At 46.9% G+C, this 20,543-nt stretch overlaps 1 protein-coding gene and 1 long non-coding RNA gene across 4 annotated transcripts in view; both read left to right on the top strand.

Moving 5' to 3' along the window:
* The window catches only part of UIMC1 (ubiquitin interaction motif containing 1), an 86,531-nt gene extending 79,199 nt beyond the window's left edge, over positions 1-7,332 (top strand). For all 3 annotated transcript variants that reach the window (XM_080988107.1, XM_080988106.1, XM_080988105.1), the window contains exons 12-14: positions 3,829-3,892; positions 5,951-5,993; positions 6,868-7,332. In XM_080988107.1, coding sequence (XP_080844233.1) covers positions 3,829-3,892; positions 5,951-5,993; positions 6,868-7,081 — 321 coding nt within the window. In that variant the 3' untranslated portion in view covers positions 7,082-7,332. The remainder of the gene's footprint in view (positions 1-3,828; positions 3,893-5,950; positions 5,994-6,867) is intronic.
* Positions 7,333-16,855: 9,523 nt separating this feature from the next.
* LOC308467780 overlaps positions 16,856-20,543 on the top strand; it is a 39,642-nt gene continuing 35,954 nt past the window's right edge. The window contains exon 1 of the long non-coding RNA XR_013981285.1: positions 16,856-16,961. This is a non-coding gene — a long non-coding RNA (uncharacterized lncRNA). The remainder of the gene's footprint in view (positions 16,962-20,543) is intronic.

Genomic DNA, 20,543 nt, shown 5'->3' with positions numbered 1-20,543 from the left:
AATAGACAGCTCTCTCTTTTTGAGTTCTTGTTATATGTTTCTCTACCTGCATGTTCCTCTGCAATTTGTATATTTTGTTGTTTCAGCTGCACCATAGCTACATTGTGAAAATGCATGCTGTTATCATTTCTGTGCTGCTGTCTGTTATGAACATTTATGGCCTTTCCTTTTGTAGACAGCACAATAGAAGAATACATTGTTTCCTGCAGTGCCACAGACAGCAAATGCAAATATGTTTTGATCTAGCCCAAAGTTGGGACCTTGAGGAGAAAGGGCAGGCTTTTCCCCAGATTGCAGAACCTATCAATGAGAATTGGGGGAGCATCTTTCACATATGATCCAGGAACTCATAATGCTTCCATATCATGCCATGCCATGCACACCAAAGGCCATGAAGGGGCAGTTGCAAAAATAGTTTACCATCATCATTACCACCATCGTTTATTAAATTTGTTACACTTACTTGTCTCACTTTGTCTTGCCCAGGGCAAACCAAAGTGACTTACATATTTGCTTTCAGGAACATTTGTACATTTAAAAGTACTACATTGCAGTATTCAGGCATGACACATTTAAAACCAAATTCACAGGCAAAAACATAGAATAAAGGTATTGACACTGGCAAGCTCTCATTCACATTATGCCTGTTCATTCACATTATGCCTCATTCACATTAAGTCTGCAGGCATCATGAAAGAGTCTGAGTTGACATTCTTTAGAAGAGTGTGCATTAGAGTGCCATATTCTTTTAAAGAGAGAGAGAGAGAGAGAGAGAGAGAGAGAGAGAGAGAGAGATGCAAATACATGGTTCCAAACTCTTTATACTTCTCCCTTGGCAAAAAGAGACACTGGTCTATACTACACATCTGTACCTCTTAGAGCTTGTTTCTCAGGAGTATCCTGTTCTTTCAAAAGGTAACTGTGCCCCCCCCCCGAGCGCAGAGTATGTGTTACAGAGAACCCCTTTGCCACGAAGCCTACGCTACATAGGTGCAAACCATAGTTAACTAAAATTTATGGGTGTTCCCAGTATTAACTGGAATGCAGACATTCAGATATTTTTGACAGGCCACTTTTCCTGAATCATTCACTGGGCCCCAGTTTGCTGCAGCCCTTAGTTTTCAATTATACTATCATCTTTAAGTAATGACAAACTGGGTATATAATTATTTTGTCAAAACACTATTAAACCTGGTCTGTTTACCATATGATAATTTAGCTGGCCCTTTCCCTTCGCATTGGTCACTGATGTTCCTCCAGCTAATGCCTTGTGGACATTTAACCTCCGGCATATGAAATAAGGATCAGCATCCTGGTGCCCTGGCACCCTCTGATGCACTTGCCTGCTACCTTGTGCGCACTGCCCATCTTGTTTGCGGTAGAGGTCTGCGTTCAGCCTCCTTGCTGATTTATTTCTGACAGGGAGGTTGTAATCCATGGCAGCAGCGCAAGTGCTAAGGCAATGTGATTTCTCAGCAGGAAGATGCAACATGATGTCTCAGTTTTGTCTAATCCCTTAAATCCATCACATACCCCAGGCCCTCGGGGATTCGCATGCAAATGACGAGATTGCCTGTTGATGAGTTTGGCTGGGACACAGCCAAGCGTTATGCAGTTTCCAGCACTGTGGGAGGCCTCTGTTAATGCCACTGACTTCAAATCTCTTTTTTCCGATGTGGACAGAGCCTGTCTTATACTAAAACAGGAGGCATTACACACCCCTTTGGCGTTCCGGGTCTAGGTCCTCTCCCTTGTTCCTCAGTACCTGCACAAAGGAGCTTCCACATGCTCTCACGTGACCTGGGCATTGCATGTTCTGAACTGAAAGTGTGCTTCTCCTGAGGCTCGCTCTCCCTCCCTCTCGCTCTCTCTCTCCCCCCCCCCCCCCGCCCTGTCTGTATTCCTTGGGGAGCTAGAGGAATGCCTGCCCAGAATTTTTTGATGTACATAAGATTTTTCTGAGTTTTTTTTTAAAAGAAAGAATCATAATCTCTAAAGAATCTGGAATCTTCAAAGTTGACAAATTTACTTTAGTATTCTACCTGATTACCACATAGAACTTGATGAGCAATTAAAATAAACTAGAAGAGTTTGATTAATGGTGGATTGTATTTAGTTAGCCAACAGATGCACAGCATAACAGAATCAGAATGCAGTTTCTGGTCTCCATTTGATTCCTAGACTGAAACTAGATGTCCTACAGCTACCACCAAAAGCAGCAATCCTACAACCCCTCTGCCTTCTTACTCCCCCAGCACAGCTAATAATCTAAAATGTAGGATTCAACATCACTACACTTAGCATTTCTTTACCATCATTCCCTTTGCTGGGCCTGGTGATTTTATATTTTTGTGATAGACAGGGACCTCTCATTACATCTCATCCCAGTTCTAACATAACAACACGGTTCTTGTTTGTTACTTCCTGGCATACCATCATGGGATGTGTGTGTATGTCTGTTTCATGTTAATTATGTTTGCCATAGCATGTAATCCAGATGATAAATCCCCAAATTCTTTCTAATCTTTAGTGACTTTTTTGTGAACCTCTCACCAAATCTGTTTTACTAAGCCCTTCTTTTGTTACAGCCAAATATACATTTTTGGCCACTGCTAGATGCTCCCATCCATCTTTGGCTTTTGATTTGTATGCTGCTGCTGGGATGGGCAGACAGGGGATTTCGTTGGTAGAGAGGAAAATGGACAGATAAACTGGGATGACTTCCATGGCAATTAACATTTTGAAGTGACAGAGACATTTAGGGAAGTTTCATCTGCATAGCAAAGGGTGTCACAGGAGGCCAGTGGGTCCAAAACAGATTGCAGCTCCTTTCAGTAACCTGATCATGTTCTCTTCCATCCCTTTAGAATTAGTAATGTCTAAGGTTGTTGCAGGGATTTTGCATAGAGGTCTCACCTTGATTGTGGAGTCCTGCCTCTCTACCTAGCCCTGCTAAACTTAATAAGTAGTTTGCAGCTAGAGTGTTAAAGCCTAGAAGATGTCATCTCTCTCCCCACAAGCTGTTAAAAACTTGGAAGATCTGGGCAAATAATCATTTCTCTGTTTTTCCTTTCATCTCGGCTCATGGAACTTCTTTACCTGGCTTGATTTGTGCATATTTTAGACATCTTCAGTGAGAATATGTCAAAATGGTGCTTCATTTAGACAAGAGGTTGAGGTTATCCTCAGTCTACAGAATGAAATACAAAAGTTGATAAAACAAGGGACAAGATTATTTGCAAAGGCTAGACTTGGAGCCTTTGCCTGTTGATCCTTATGGCACACCTCCAGTAGAGCATTCTCTGCTTATCCGATTTAGTGCACCTACAAACAGGATGTCTTAAAAACAACAACACATGTTCCTGAACATTAGGGTTGCAAAGAAGTGCCTGAAAACACTGTGCCAATATCTACTAAAAAAAATAGAAGATAAAATGGGAAAGGTAGTGATCAAAGGGATGGCCTTCTTTGCTCAGCTCGCTTGCAAATTGTTCATTGCTCCTCCCCCCCCTACTTTTACACACCAGATTTCTATGAGACCCAACCCTTTTTTCCCATTCTCTGGCAAAGCCAGACCACGGATCCTGAGCCACAGGAGATGTGCAAGTTTTGAAATAAGGTACAGTTTCCAAAATGTTTTGTGTTCCAGATTGACATACTTTTGAAACCAGTGTTACATTGCCAAGTGCCTTCTACTCAGGTAGTCTTCTTTGTGACATTCTCCCAATGCCTTTTTGCCTCTGTCCAGAATACATAGCAGGAAATGTTCTGCCTTAGGAGCTCTGTTCGTGCAGGACCTAATGAGGATGTTTTCTTACTTTGCCACAGGAAAAGGGAAGAATGGAAGGCCACCTCTTGAGCATGCTGGAGCAATCCGAACACAAGGCTTCAGGTAGGAGAGGCAACACACTTCATTGCATGGGTGGGAGACCTTGTTCAGCTGGAGGGCTACATCCCTTCATGGGTCACATGCTAGTGGTGGGCAGGACTAGAGGCAAAAATGGGTAGAGCATTAGATTCTTTGTACAGTAGACTACATCACCAGAGGTTTCTAACCTGCCACCCATGCACTTCTCTCCATCTACCATTCAAGCAAAGAAGAGCAGCCATTGCAGTTCATTCCTGGGCACATTCCAGCCAGGCAAAAGCACTTAAGGAGGGCATGGAGCAGGGCTGGCGAGAGATATGAGCCAAATAGATATGTCTGGAGGTCTGCATTTGGCCCCCAGGCCTGAGATTCACCAGACCTTTGCCTTATTGCTGATATAGTGATTCTACCGTTGCTCCCTAACATAGCATAAGCACATGATTGCCTTCTGTCTATAGAGCATAGCTCAGCCTTGGTTGCTGCTTTTCTCCCCCACATGCATGTTTTTTCTGAAGAAAGACCCAGGCCTTTGCGCACCACAATTTTGTTGCTCTTAGCAGAGCTGTTTGGCCATAATGAGGGGAAAGGTCATTACTGGGTGTCTTGATTCTTGAAGGAACATCCCCAGAAGCTTTGTGAGAGGTCTCTTTTGAAACAAGGCAGCAGAAATGCATCTGCCTCCTTTCCCCTGCATAGTAATTATTCAGCTATATTTTAAAAAATCTTTTCATTACCAGTTTTTCTGCTAACATTTGGTTTTAGTTTGTCTCTGTAAAAGGCGTAGGTTCAGGTGATAGAAGTCTAAAACAAAATCATTTTTAAAGCTCCATCTGTTGCCATGGGGCTCCTTCCAAGATTGCAACACCAGAAAAGGTATAGTTCCCCCTCCTCTGCCAAATCCAGTTTGGCTGAGCAGTGTTTTCCAAGGGATGCAGCTTCTCATTGGAATGAATGTTGTCTTGAAAGAGTGGCCAGCCATGATTACAGAGCTGTAGGTTTTGAGGGGTTTTCTACGCCTTCCAGTCCACCCCCCTGCTCAGTGCACATGATACAGAACTGGAGCATCATCAATAGGTGGACATTTTAGATCTCTGCTTGAAGACCTCTAGCAAGGGGAAGAGCCCACCATCCCTCTAGGTAATCTGTCCCACTGTCGAGCTGCTCTTGCTGCCAGGATGCTTCCCCAAACATTCAGCTGAGTTCTACACTCCTTAATCTTAAACCTATTAGATCTTCTCTTGCCCAATGGGGAAACAGTGAACAAAGCTTTGCCCTCTTCTGTGTGACAACCCTTTGGGTATTTGAAGTGTGCTACTGCGTCTCTCCTCAACCTTCTCCAGGCTAAATATACCCGGTTCCTTTTAAGGTCATGTCTGTATATTTGCCCCTTTTTAATTTGACCAGTTGTCTTTGAGGAGGGGTAGAAAGGCCTCCAGGGAACAATGATTGTTTAAACAAGAACACACACACACACACACACACACACACACACACACACCAGTCACCTTGTAACATTATGAACCCTTAAGGCACCCTTCATCAAAATTGTGCCCACTACCATTCCCATCATCCCTGACTATTGTCTGTGCTGGCTGGGGCCAAGGGTCAAGGATGATGGGAATACTAGTCCAAAACATGTGGAGGATATCAGATTGAGGAAGGCTACTTCATGATAAAAGACAACCCCCCCAACAAAACTGAAGTTCTTCTCCCCTCCTTCACAGAAAAATGACTACTTCTTTCACAATGGGGTTCTAAACAGGAGTACAGGGGTCAGGACAGCATTCGTTTCTTCAGCATTTCCTCACAGGCCTTGTTTCCACACCACTGACCATCTTTATTGATCTCCTCTGAACCTGTTCTCATTTGTCTCCAAAATCCTTCTCAAAGAGTAATGCTCAGACTGGACAACTAATACTCCAGATGAGGTTTTATGTATTTCTGTATTTAAGCTTCATACTTGCCATAATGGCTTCTAAGCAGTCACTAGTGCAAAATAAAATGGAACTTGCACTTCCTATGACTTGGAATTTTGGACCACTGCTGGTGGGATTAAGATCCTGTGATGCACTCTCATTTCAGATGCAGAGGAGGCTGCCGCACTATCTGGAGAAGACGACTCAAGGTGAGCCAGTGCCACAGGGTCTTTCACCTGCCGTAGCAAAAGTATGACCACCTTAGTGCAGGTTTTGAGCACCGTGCTATCAGCAAAGCCAAAGGAAAGGCTTTAGTAAGGTGGAAAGTTGACTGTATGTAACATTAGTTTCTGCCGTTGATGGACAAGGAACTCAGCCACTTCTGAGTAAGAAGGAAATACCTTTGAGTGCAGGCAGGAAGGAAATAACTCTGAGTTCAACACTAGGAGGTGTTGACTACATTAGACAGCAGAGTTCTCATTTTATATCTTCTTCATTGGTTGCCAGTATGCATAGGGGCACAGGTTATGGTGCTACTGATTGCCTAAAAAGCCCTAAACGGTACTAGAATATTTGAAGAATCACCTTCTCTTACATGACCTTGCCCTGCTTGCTGCATTAATAATGGGAAGCTTGCTCTGCACCCTGTTGTCATTGCAGGTCAAATTGACATAGACAGGGCCTTCTCTGCATTGGTGCCCAGAGTCTGAGGCTTCCTCCTCCAGGGTGTCCCAGTGGGCTTTCATTATTGGTGATTAGACAAGTTGCTGAGACTTTTTTGTTCAACTGTGCCTTTAGTACAATTCCTCTTCCTCCCCATTGTTTTATATGTTTGCTCTATTTTGTGCAATATTCTTTCTCTTCTCTTTTTATCTTTATTACTGCATGTGTTTTGTAGGACTTTTTAACTTAGGTTGTGAGCCACCTTGAAGGGGACCAAAAGGCAGGGTAAAATGCATTAAATAAATAAAGAGGAGGAAGTTGGAAGAGTTGCATTTGTAAGACTATGGCTTACAGACTCATGTTGTAAGACTAGCTGTCTGGTTTTACATTTTGTTTTCTTTTGTATTTCCCTCCTATCAGGTGCAGCTTGGCAGAGGTGGGCAAGAAAGCAGAGTGCAGCCACAATGTCCAGAGCACCTATCCCCAAGCAGGTTGTAGTGACTCTCCAATTAAATCTTTCACCTCCATTTCTGAAGCCAAAGACTGCCTAGTGGACTTCAAAAAACAGCTTGCCATTGGCTCTGGCAGTCAGAAACAAGCCAAAGCCAGCCTCAGGAGCAGGAAGAAATACTGAGCATTGCACAATGGAAAAAGGGCCTGGAAACGGAATAGGAAGCAAGCTTTTCCATTCCACTGACTTTGTCTGGCAGGAAGAGCGCAACTTCTCTACCAGCTTCAGACATCCCTCTTCTGTACATATTGTATGAACCATACAGGATTTGTCATGTATTGAATTGGTTGTGTACTTTATAGATGCCTCTTCAACCTTGCTTTTCAATTATAAAAGAAAATGAAATATATTTATTATGTTTTTATAATCTGCAATCCTCTGCTGTTTGGGAATCCTTTTTATTATTGTTTTATTTTATTACTTCACAACCTATGTGTCCATAAAAAAGCCCACTGGTCAGTATGAGGCATCTTATTGCATACGTCAAAAACTTGGTGAGTAGTCCAGCCAAAGCTGAGCATTTTTAAGACCTGTTATATGAGTGAGAGAGATATAAAGGTGTGCTTCTGCCATTAAAAACAATGGTTCTTTAGAGGTGTGTGTAGCTTTGGTTATAGCCTGCCCTCTTTTGCACTAACTTCATACCACTGACAGAATATGAGTGTGATGGACAAGATTAGCCTGTCTTCGGCTTACGTTCTACACAAGCAGGTACCATAACTTGAGCACAGATCAATAAATATAAAAGAGGAGAGAAAAAGAGGACAAAAATTGGGTTTTTGTCCTAAGATATTAGATTAAATTAAATCCGAAATGGCCAACTTCTTAAATCTGGCAGGCTGGATTATCCCTGGCCAAAGTGCTTTGGGGTAGATTTCCAAGCTGGCATAGGAAAGGAAAAATCAAGGCAGGTATCAAATGGGGTCTATAGGCTGCCAATTGCTACCCTGAGTTACACGCACACATAGCAGGTCTGTGAGGCTGTGGTATCAATGGTGTGGCTCCCCTGCTTGTCCTATGATCAATCCCCTCTCGGCTGCTGTTTTAATTTTAATTGAAGGCCACATTTAGCCTGAGCTCTGTTGTGCTGGGTACTGTACCGTAATATAATTCATTCAGTCCCTGCCTGAAAGAGCTTCGAATCTAAAAATTAGGCCCAAGGGGTATCTAACATGGCCTGTGGCACAGCAAAAGCGAGCAGCCCACACCTTGATGTTCTGTTATTACCTAATTGTTCCATGTTCCTACAAAATACTGTACATTCTTGGGACTTTATTTTATTTTGATGCAGAGCCTGCGTTATTGCAAGAGCTCAAGGGCAGGTTACAGGTAACAGCAATTACACATAAAACAAAGAAATCCCTGTCTCTAAATTGCTTACAGAGGCCAGGGAGAACTAAAGGAAGGATGACATGCTATCTTAATGGGACATTGTTTTATCTACTGTGAAAAGGCTGGTGTCGGCTCCTGCTAAAGACAGAAGGATTTTAGTGGCCTAGAGGTGTCCTGCAAAGGCGTATGTGCATTCTGCGTGTGCAGAAGAGAAAGGAAGGTGTAGAAGGGGTTTCCTTTTCAGAAAAAAACATGACACAGGATGGATTTTCCTTTATCTGGGCTTCAGGCATCTTGAGTTCCAACCCTACCTGGCTTGAAGAATGGGGGGGAGGGGGGCTTTATTTAGAGCTTGCTGGCTTTGTCCATTCCATGGCCAAAACAGTGGTAGTGTTACCCTTCACCCAGTACAATAGGGAGCCTTGTTGCTCCCCGAGTCCCGTGGACTCCTCAAAGTTTTGTTTGAACCCATTTCATATATTCAGTGAGAAAGCTTTGTTTGAACTGGGCACTTCTGGCTCTCTATGGAAAAGTGAGGAGGTTGCATGTCCAAAGCAGTTTTTTCCTCTGTAAAAAAGAGATGTTTTGTTTTTGTGAGGAACCACCTCTCTTTACGGAGGAAAAAATGCATTGTGGGGCAGAAAGGCTCAATAAACCCTTCTTGACATTATTGTTTCCTACAATCGATTAGATGTGTAGGATTCAGATATGACTTGCCACCTGTTGTCTGAGGTGGGGCAGTATAGGAAAAGCTTCACCTCTTGATTCTGTGCAGTGCATAAATGGGCCCTGAGCCAGCGGCTGTAATCCAAGCAGCCTCAGCTAGGGAGTGATGCCCATTAAATTCTGCGGAACTTAACTGCTTAGAATCACTCTGCTTGCTGCTTGAAGCTGATGGCAAGGCAAGGTAAAAAATGAATAAAAAAGCAATAGGCTGTATTTGGTGCTGCCACGTCTTCAGCTGCCATGTCCTCCACTGCCTTGGCACGCACTCCTTCCCTTGTTACCTCGCCAAATTTCAGTGCATCTGAGATCTTTCTCCAATTTCACTGCATAAAAGATGTCTGCATAAAAGAAACCCTCCTGGTTTCTTCCTCGTTAACTGTCAATCCACTGCAGGCCTGCTGCTGGAAGCAAAACCCCTTGTTTATCTTTTCAATTGGTGATAAGGAAAAAGCAGAATGACTTTCCCAAGCTCAGCTGTCACCAATGCTCAGGGTCGGCTCAAGGAGACACCAACGAAAGCAACCACGGCAGGCTGGGGATCCCACCAGCAGCCTCTCCCACAAGCCTCCTTCCAGGCAAAGCTGACACAGTCCCAGGGCGTGTGGCGGACGGTGTCACCTTGGGACAGAGCCACTCGTCTCTCTGCACAGTGTCTAGCGGACGTCTCACGGAAATTGTCAGCCTGTACTGCCGCTCAGTTGGAGCACTTTCACTCAGGGTACTTGATAGCAGTGAGCAAACAAAGGAAAGCTTGGCTCGGTAGCCTGGGCAGCAATAATCTCTGCTTTGCAAGCCTGGCTGCACCTTTTTCTGCAGCCGTGTCTGTCTCCTTTTGTGTGGCAGACTGGCTTCAAAGAAGCTAAGAGGGAGAGGATGTTCTGAGCATCCTGATCCCAGGTGTCGCAGAACTAGGGTGACCACACTCTGGCATGGTACTGGGCACATTATACAAAACCAGCATTGGGCGAAGTTCTCCGGTGCCAACACTGGGATCTCCACACAGGAGCTACTAAGGTGCACCCAGCCATCAGTTCTATTTTATTTTCCAAGCCAATAGAGAAATCACCAAGTAGTAGTAGTATAGGGCTTATGTGGTGGTTTACGCATCACTTTTATTTCTTAGCTGGGTACTTTTCTGGACTCATCAGACACAAATTCCTTAAGGAATATTTTAGAGTATGATAGTGTTAGGCAAAATCAGGGAATATGTGGCAATAGCGGTAGAGAAACTGGGATCTGAGAGCAGATCACCGACACGTAATATGTCATTTAAGCAATCAAATGAAGAAAATGCAGACCACCTAAAGAATCACCTCCCATGTATACTTAGACCTCAAGATTATTCCCAGAGACCATTCCCCAAATCACTCCCAGGTCTGTCCCCCCAGTGCAATTGGGGAAGTGCAGTTTTGGCGGTAGCAATATGGCTGTGGAAAGCCCAGACATTCCACGTTCCAGATACTGCTTTGCTTTTGTGAAGGTGTAAAACACTGGAGTGAGCAATTTAACATTGCCTTAAGGTTCTTGTGAACCACCCTGAGATCTTTGGATGCAGGGCAGTATATAAATAGTTATAGTAGTAGTAATAAAATAACGGTAATAGTAACAATGGTTTCATTTGTTAAATTTTAAATGTTAACTTCCAGAATGAAATTGGTGTTTTGAAATCCCCAAAGTTCAAATTAACATTCTCAGTTGTTTGGTCACTTTTCTCAACACTTGCTGTCAATCTCATGTTGGACTGCCAACCCTGTCCAGCCTGGTGTCATGAACTGGCAGGACAACGGGCTGGAGGAAGAGGAAGAGGAAGAAGAGGATGCTGACAAAGGGTGTCTAGCTACACCAGAGCAAGCTGTCTCCCTGAACATGGAGGGCTCTGAAGCACAGGGAGCAGGGGAGGGGTGGCTAAGGCAGGCAAGGGCCCAGAGCCCAGCTCCCTAGCTGGCCAGGTGCAGCTCACTAGCTCTGGGAGGAGAAGTGATTCCTCAGCTGGAGTAGGCTCAGGACAGGTGAGGGTCACATGCCTCATCAAGCCAGATCCTCCAATAAGCATGCAAAGGACAAAGGGGAAGCAGAGCTGAGGGGCTGTGTCTGCTCAACTGCCCATGTTGAGGGACCTTGACTTGGAGGCTCCTGGACCTCCATGGTTCAGGTTTGACTCTGGACTGTATCCTGACTGCTGGTCTTTGGACTTGGCTGCTTGGATTGACCCTGAATCGTTTCCTGACCTTTGGACTTCACTTGTATGGATTGACCCTCAGACTTTGAACTTTGGACTTGGCACACTGACTTGCTGCCAGGTAAGCCAGGGGTTCAAGACAACTGGAAGTAGCGGGGGGGGGGGCACTCTGCTGCAGGTGGGAGGAGGGCAGGGCTAGTTCCAATGGTGGCCAGGGCTGTGGGGTGTGAGATATAAAAATGCCAGTCCCAAGACTCTGGGTCCCGAGACCCTTGAAATAAAGTCTGAGCAAAATTGGTGAAGCAGCAAAGAGTTTTATTGATTACATCTTTCTTGCAAGAAGGGGCTGTCCCAAAAGCACGCACACCCAAGTTCAGTAAAACACAAGCATATACAGTCAAACCTTAGTTGTTGAACATAATCAGTTCTGGAAGATGGTTTGACTTCCGAACCGTTCAACAACCAAGGCGTGGCTTCTGATTGGTTGCAAGAGCTTCTTGCACTCAAGCAGAAACCACACCAGACATTCAGGTTCCCAAAACTGTTCGAAAACCGGAGCATTTACTTCTGTGTTTTGGCGTTCGGGAGCTGAAATGTTCGAAAACGGAGCCGTTTGAGAACCGAGGTTTGACTGTATTCCCTTCAACTGAGTGCAAATTCCCTCCCCACTTCCCCATTGGTTGGGGGGGGTGCCTAATTAAAATACTAAATTCTCCACCTCTGTTGACATCTCCCATTCCTCTGAATTCAGAGACCATCACCCTTAATGACATTCGACCTTAAAAGGAAGCATGTTCCTATGGTCTTACACATTTACTCAAGCGATGAAGCCACATCCTGACCACCCCTTAGGCATACACAAGTTTCCCCCCTGCTGAAGCGTGTTGAAGCGTCTAGATAAACCACATTCTAGCAGCAAGCTGCCCTGTTTTGGGGCATTGTAGCCACAAGCCAGAAAAGATAAGTCCCAAAGCGAGTCTGTGGTTCCTTATCTGTGAAACCTTCTGCTCAGATGGTGCAACTTTCTGAGGCCTTCGGCCTTTTATGAAAAAGCGACATTCTCCATTTCTTACAGGGGCAAGGGCCCAAAGTGTCTGGAACCAGAGCCAAAAGTAAGCAGGACTCCCCTCTTTTTCTGCCACCCCCTTCCCCCCCCCCCAGCTTCCACCCCCAACTCCTTACCCACCTGCATGACATCAGACCAAAGACTATGCAGGCCTCAGGTCTGCCCACCCTTGGCTGCTGAAGCTGCAAAGAGCTGACAGGGTAGGAGAAAGTGTGTTTCCTGGGGCTGACGGGACAGGGAGGGAGATGGCAGAGCCTCAACCTTTCACTCACCAGCTCTGTTCGAAACAGAGGCTGAAAGCAAGTGTGTTTTCCAGAAAAGCTGCTGTCAGGTCCTGTGCTCACCCTTGTTGGTCACGGAGAGGCTGCTGCCCAAAGACAGCTTGTGGCGGTCTCTGCTGTTGAACCTCTGCCCAGCTGTCACGGAGGCCTCAAATATGTTTTATTATTCATTAAACTATCTCCCTTTCCCCATTCTCCAGCACACAGCACATTTGCACAGACAGGCTGTCCTCCCCCACCCCTCAGCCCGCTGGCAGGGTTGTCCTTCGCAGAAAGGGAGCTCGCAATAAGCGAAGGCATCCGTATGAGGGAGCAGCGATGAGGCTGACCTCTCCTCAGCCTGCTCATGTGCGAAAAATCCCCTTTCTCAGCAAAGGATGTACCTAGGTCCTCCCCTGATCTGAATAGGGAGGGGAACCTGGTCAAAATAGGAATCTGGGAGCTGCCTGATTCCCATCTGTTGCTGCACAGGAAGCCATAGGCATTTCCTACTAGGCGCTCTCTCCCCATCGGCAGGAATAACTGCTTAGCATAGCCATCTTCCCTTGCCTGGATGCTCTCTGCAGTAGCAGGGTGGTAATGAGAGAAACCGATCTTGAGAACTGGTAGCTGCTGATCCCCAGAAGACGAGAGCGGAGAAGTACATGCTAATCTGAAATGCATTGACTTCAGTCTCAGCTGAGAGGCTCTTATCAAATGTTTCTGCTGACAGGAACAGCGCCCAGTAGGAAATGGCTGCAGATTTCTTGGGCAGCAACAGATGAGCATCAGGCAGTTATCAGTTATCTCCCTTTCTTTACCTTACTTGCTACAGGTCAGCCGGGGACCAAGCTGCATCCTCCCACAGCCTCTCCTTCCAAGAGGGAGAGAAAAATATCTGTTCCCATGGAGGCTGCACATGCACCATCCATTTCAACTGCACTCCCCACACAAAAAAATCTGGGAATTGTAGTTTATCCCTTGCAGAGCTACAATTCCCAGCGTGGTTAACAAGTTACACTTCCCAGAATTCCTCTTTTTAAAGGGGGGATTTGCATTAAACTGTGTACTCTTCATAGAGTTACTGGGATAGTTCAGTCGGTAGAGCATGACTCTTAATCTCAGGGTCATGTGTTCGAGTCTCGCGTTGGGCAAAATAATTCTGCATTGCAGGGGGTTGAAATGGATAACTCTTGCGGTCCCTTCCAACTCTGATTCCCAGTCCCCGCTGTCGCCACAACATTCCTCCCCTGTTGCCCATTAGAATCCATTAAGTCTGTTGAGGGAAACCCTCTTAATATTACTATCTTAGCGTTATGGCACAAGGAGAAAGGGCCGTGGCTCAGTGGCAGAGCAGATGTTTGCATGCAGAAGGCCCCAAGTTCAGTCCCTGGCATCCATTTCGGTTCTCTCCATTTCTCCCCCCCCCCCCAGTCTTTCGGTTTGCAAGTCGTTTTTGGAAAGGGTGGCTTGGATAGATGTGCCTTTAAAATGCAAAGTGAATCGAGTTTCTCTGCTGCCTGAAACCCTAGGCGGCAGCTGGCAGGCAGTGTGGACAATGGTGAGCTACAGGGGACATTGGTCCAACTCAATATTAGATGATTTCCTATGTTCCACTGCGTCCAGAAAGCAGCGAACCTTTTGGAGATTCACTGACGTACAAACCTGAGTGTCTTGTAAGGACAGTCGTTATAAGGTACTTTGTCATCTTTGTGTTGTACTCTCAAAGCCCACTTCTTTAGCAAAGCCCTTCTCTGAACATCTTCGTTTTTCCTACTCCAACTTATACTGCTCCATGTGTGTGCACCTGTGAGTGCACTGCTATATAGATCCACTTCCCCTTCTCCCTCCTGCCTCTTTGCCCCGTTTTCGCTTGTAAGCGCTTTTCAACAGGGGAGCCCCTCTTACTTTGTTCCGTAAAGCACATTGATGGCGCTGTATAAAAGATAAATAGTAGTTGTTTTACTAGAGTGTGATTTCCAGGGGGATGAATGTGGAGTGGCTGAGCTGTGCTCTGTTTTGCAAAGGCACACATGCCTCCCATCTACCACAGTACGTGCAGCGGAGAGAGATGTCGTCTGGGGCTGAGTGCAAGTGCATTTAATTATCTGCAGAGTGAGAAGAAGGTAGTGTTGTCTCAGGTGTTGTTCAGTAAAATTCTGCTAAATTCTTTACAAGTAGCCTTTAGGGGGAAATGCACAGGACAGGGGGAAAGAGAAGCACCAGGAAGAACAAAACCTGGGATGTCCAATGATTCCAAAAGCAACCATATACCGTATTTTTCGCTCTATAAGACGCACTTTTTCCCCTCCAAAAATGAAGGGGAAATGTGTGTGCGTCCTATGGAGCGAATGCAGGCTTTCGCTGAAGCCTGGAGAGCGAGGGGGGTCGGTGCGCACCGACCCCTCTCGCTCTCCAGGCTTCAGGAAGCTATCCGCTAGCCATGGGAAACCCAGCTCTCCCACGGCTAGCGGAGACCTTGCCAGCACCCAGAAGCTTGGGGCGCGCTGAGCTCCGCACGCCCCAAGCTTCGGGATTAGCGCAGCGCTCCGCTAGCCATGGGAGAGCCGCGGGGCTCTCCCACGGCTAGCGGAGACCTTGCCGGCACCCAGAAGCTTGGGGCGCGCGGAGCTCTGCATGCCCCAAGCTTCAGGATTAGCGCAGCGCTCCGCTAGCCCTGGGAGAGCCACGCGGCTCTCCCACGGCTAGCGGACTGCTTGCCGGCACCCAGAAGCTTGGGGCGCGCGGAGCTCTGCACGCCTCAAGCTTCGGGATTAGCGCAGCGCTCTGCTAGCCCTGGGAGAGCCGCGCGAAGTCGCGGGGCTCTCCCACGGCTAGCGGAGACCTTGCCGGCACCCAGAAGCTTGGGGCGCGCGGAGCTCTGCACGCCTCAAGCTTCGGGATTAGCGCAGCGCTCTGCTAGCCCTGGGAGAGCCGCGCGAAGTCGCGGGGCTCTCCCACGGCTAGCGGAGACCTTGCCGGCACCCAGAAGCTTGGGGCGCGCGGAGCTCTGCACGCCCCAAGCTTCGGGATTAGCGCAGCGCTCTGCTAGCCCTGGGAGAGCCGCGCGAAGTCACGGGGCTCTCCCACGGCTAGCGGACTGCTTGCCGGCACCCAGAAGCTTGGGGCGCGCGGAGCTCTGCACGCCTCAAGCTTCGGGATTAGCGCAGCGCTCTGCTAGCCCTGGGAGAGCCGCGCGAAGTCACGGGGCTCTCCCAGGGCTAGCGGAGACCTTGCCGGCACCCAGAAGCTTGGGGCGCACTGAGCTCCACACGCCCCAAGCTTCGGGCTTAGCACAGCGCACCTGGGGGGGAAATAAAAATTTTTTCCCTTTATTTCCCCCCCAAAAAACTAGGTGCGTCCTATGGGCCGGTGCGTCCTATGGTGCGAAAAATACGGTAGATGTGGTACCATATAGATTCATAGAATTGTAGAGTTGGAAGGGACCACAAGGATCACCTAGTCCAACTCCCTGCAATGCAGGTCTCTTGTCCAATGTGGAAATCGAATTCACAACCCTGAGATTAAGAAGCTCATGCTCTACCAAGTGAGCCTAAAGACTTACACTTTTGTTTAATGGCACAAGCTTTGTGGACTGGAGGCTACTTCATCAGATGTGGAAAATGTTTGGATAGCTTTGCAAATCTGTGTAAGGAAAAATAACAGTCTTGTGGAACCTTAAGACGCTGACACCCTTTCCCTTGCTTAATCGTGATCTTATCGGGGCAGTCCTATGCGATCCCATCTTCAATAATATTTGTGGCTGCAAAAGTTTTGGGGTGGTCATACTGCTTCATTTCGAATCAGTGCATATCCTATACCTGCTGAAATCCAGTCACTTTTCATACCACAATATTAGGAGGGGGGTGTTGTCCAGCTTTTGTTGCGCCATAGCCCCTCTGGACAGCAATAATGTGGTAGCGTTGGGGAAGCATCACAGAGCAACTAATAAAGCAAAATGAACCTACCGTTGATGCGCTACTGTTGTGGCAAAAAGCATGTTGCAGGATATGCCCACAATAAAACATCAGTCTGGAAGGGCCCTGCTGTTTCTTACTGCATAAAGATTGCATGATCCCAGTTATTTGATTAAGTGTGGGGTTTGAAAACTGTGGCTTCCCATCTCGTTTGTGGGTAGAGATGCCTCTTGTCCTAACCCTTGCGATAAGCGTGGATCTCTTGCTCTCTAGGAAGGGAAGCCAAGGACAGCGGTTTTCCTCTCCCTTGGACAGCTGCTTGTTGGCAGGTGGCCCGAAAGAGGGTGGAGCGCAGGGAAGCCTTACATTATAACTTGACTGTGAGCTGCTTTCATTTTTAGTGTCCCATCTGTGTGGGCTCCCCAACAGCCTTCTCTCCAGCAACCAGTGAAGTCAGGAGAACAGGACACACCTGCCCAGCTCAGCCAGGAGCATCCGCACCTTAGTGCCCACCTGGTCCCTGGTAAGTGGCATTTCCCTGGTTGTATCAGCTTCTGTGCTGTCAGATAAGCCTCTCTGCCAGATTGCAACCATGCCAGGGAGTATGGAACTGTGGCCAAGACACTGCTTATATCGCTAACACTCAGCCCAACCCACAGCACCTGTTCAGGGCAATGTGTGCGGCTGGTGGTGGCAACAGCATCTAGTGCAGCTCAGGCAGCTGATGTCAAGAGAGAAAGCCTCCTTCTCTGCATCTCCCAGGGTCTGGTGGGTGGATGAGGCATGGAACAACGGTAGTCCAGTGGTAGAGCTGCTGCTTCGTATGCAGAAGATCCTGGGTTCAGTTCCCAGCATCTCAAGGTAGGGCCAGGAGATAAGCCTGCCTGAATCCCTGGAGTTCCCTGTTAGTTCTGAGCTACGTGGACCAGACCCAGTATGGGGCAGCTTCCTATGTTTCGCTGGGGGCAACAGAGCCCTTCTGTCATTGAACGATAAGCTGAAGCAGAGGAGGGAGGCAAGGCAGAGTTGGCCTATCAATCTTGTCTCCTATCATGGGACATTTCTGACTTTTTCCAGTGATGCAGGGGGCGGAGGAGAGTGAGGAGGAAGGGAAGATTCCTTGGACTGAAAGCAATAAGCACATGCGTGATTTCTTTCTTTTTAAAAAATTATATTAAGTTTCAACATTTTAAACACATGCAGTCATAACATAGTTTTGTCTTTTATTTTTTACTTCCCATCCCCTTTTCGATTGAGTTTTTTAACCCCTTCTGCTCCATCTTCTATCAAATCACAACCACTAATTACTTCTGTTGCTCATAGCTCAAATCCATACTATAATATATTTTAAAATAGTTCAAAAAAGGCATTCCCTCTTCCATAAAACAAGAAAATGTGCTATTTCATGGAAGAGTACAGACAAGGAGTTGGGTCAGAGTGTTTTCAGAGAGCTGAAAACTGACCCTGTGTAACTCTGGGCATAAGTCCTCCAGACTTTCAGCCATCTAAAGTGCGTTTAGTCTTGCTGGCAAAAATTGTTAGAAGTGGAACAGGGATGTGATAAATGGGAAAACTCTTGTGCCCAAATCCTAGATTTGTAAAGCTCCAAATGTCGAGATAATCCAAGTGCCTTGTCCAGTTGAATAATGGAACCACCACCATTAGGAACATAGGAAGCTGCCTTATACCAAGTCAGATCATTGGTCAATCAAGCTCAGTGTTGTCTACACTGACTGGCAGCAGCTCTCCAGGATTTCAGACAGGAATCTCCTACCTGGAGATGCCAAGGATGGAACCTGGGACCTTCTGCACTTGAAGCAGATCCTCTACCACAGAGCCACAGCCCTTCTGCTCATTGTGGATTAGGGGTTTGGCTGGACAATGCCCAGAGATGCTAGATGCCTTTAAGGTAAAGGTAAAGGGACCCTTGACCATTAGGTCCAGTCGTGGCTGACTCTGGGGTTGCGGCGCTCATCTCACTTTACTGGCCGAGGGAGCCAGCGTATAGCCTCTGGGTCATGTGGCCAGCATGACTAAGCCCCTTCTGGCGAACCAGAGCAGCACACGGAAATGCCGTTTACCTTGCTGCTGGAGCAGTACCTATTTATTTACTTGCACTTTGACATGCTTTCGAACTGCTAGGTTGGCAGGAGCAGGGACTGAGCAACAGGAGCTCACTCTGTTGCGGGGAATCGAACCGCCGACCTTCTGATCGGCAAGTCCTAGGCTCTGTGGTTTAACCCACAGTGCCACCCGCATCCCTAGATGCCTTTAGGTTTCTTTTTTTTATAAAAAAAATGAAACTAATAAGGCCAGGGAGAAGTGGTGGTGGATGGGGGAAGCTAAAACTCTCCTCCTTTCCCCACCCTGAAGCTGGAGGGGGGGGTCAGTATGGGGCTTCTATGGGTAGGGCCCTCTTTTCATAATTTAGCTTGCTGTTCTGCACCTTAGAGGAGCATTGGATCAGCTGCCGGAATGCATTCCTGCGCAGTGGTTGCACAGCACTTACAACCTTTTTCTCTCCAGTCCCAAACACAGACACAGAGCAACACATTCAAGCGCTGGACTTCAGTTTATTTGACCTCACGGAAACCAGTACTAACCCAGAGACATCAGGGCACATTCCAGGGGATGTCCCATGTGGCCTATTGTGTTTGACGGATTCATTTTTCCTAGGGACTCCCTGCAGTCCTTTGATGTCCATTATACAACAAGCGAGTATCAATCACCACGGAGGGCTTGCTGTCAGCTATAAAAAAGCAGAGCAAAAGCAAGAGCCAGGGCTTGGTGAGACTCTGGGAAGCAGTAAATATTCTGGAGAGGGGAGGGTGAGCTCCACCCTACTCTACCTCCTTGAATATGCCAGCTCTGTGCTGGATGAGAGAGGGGTGCAGTCATGGGGCTCACAAGAGAATTAATCTTGAATAGTTGGCCTCATGTTCCTGAAGTTCTTTTATAGAAATAACTTCATTTCCATTGGAATGTTCCTTCCTTGCACTGGAGCTATGGGCCACATTTCAAATGTTCTCCGGCAAACCACCAGCCGCAAGGAACCGCTATGAGCCAATTCACACATTCATAGAAATCTCATAGAATCTCATAGAAATCTCATAGAATCATAGAGTTGGAAGAGACCACAAGGGCCATCGAGTCCAACCCCCTGCCAAGCAGGAAACACCATCAGAGCACTCCTGACATATGGTTGTCAAGCCTCTGCTTAAAGACCTCCAAAGAAGGAGACTCCACCACACTCCTTGGCAGCAAATTCCACTGTCGAACAGCTCTTACTGTCAGGAAGTTCTTCCTAATGTTTAGGTGGAATCTTCTTTCTTGTAGTTTGGATCCATTGCTCCATGTCCGCTTCTCTGGAGCAGCAGAAAACAACCTTTCTCCCTCCTCTATGTGACATCCTTTTATATATTTGAACATGGCTATCATATCACCCCTTAACCTCCTCTTCTCCAGGCTAAACATGCCCAGCTCTCTTAGCCGTTCCTCATAAGGCATCGTTTCCAGGCCTTTGACCATTTTGGTTGCCCTCCTCTGGACACGTTCCAGTTTGTCAATGTCCTTCTTGAACTGTGGTGCCCAGAACTGGACACAGTACTCCAGGTGAGGTCTGACCAGAGCAGAATACAGTGGCACTATTACTTCCCTTGATCTAGATGCTATACTCCTATTGATGCAGCCCAGAATTGCATTGGCTTTTTTAGCTGCCGCGTCACACTGTTGGCTCATGTCAAGTTTGTGGTCAACCAAGACTCCTAGATCCTTTTCACATGTACTGCTCTCAAGCCAGGTGTCCCCCATCTTGTATTTGTGCCTCTCATTTTTTTTGCCCAAGTGCAATACTTTACATTTCTCCCTGTTAAAATTCATCTTGTTTGTTTTGGCCCAGTTCTCTAATCTGTCAAGGTCGTTTTGAAGTGTGATCCTGTCCTCTGGGGTGTTAGCCACCCCTCCCAATTTGGTGTCATCTGCAAATTTGATCAGGATGCCCTTGAGTCCATCATCCAAGTCGTTGATAAAGATGTTGAATAAGACCGGGCCCAAGACAGAACCCTGTGGCACCCCACTAGTCACTCTTCTCCAGGATGAAGAGGAA

Source organism: Podarcis pityusensis (assembly GCF_964106645.2).
Source record: "Podarcis pityusensis genome assembly, chromosome: 2".
Lineage (NCBI taxonomy): Eukaryota > Metazoa > Chordata > Lepidosauria > Squamata > Lacertidae > Podarcis > Podarcis pityusensis.
The sequence above is the reverse complement of the archived record's forward strand: the minus strand, read 5'-3'. Positions and strand labels throughout refer to the sequence as shown.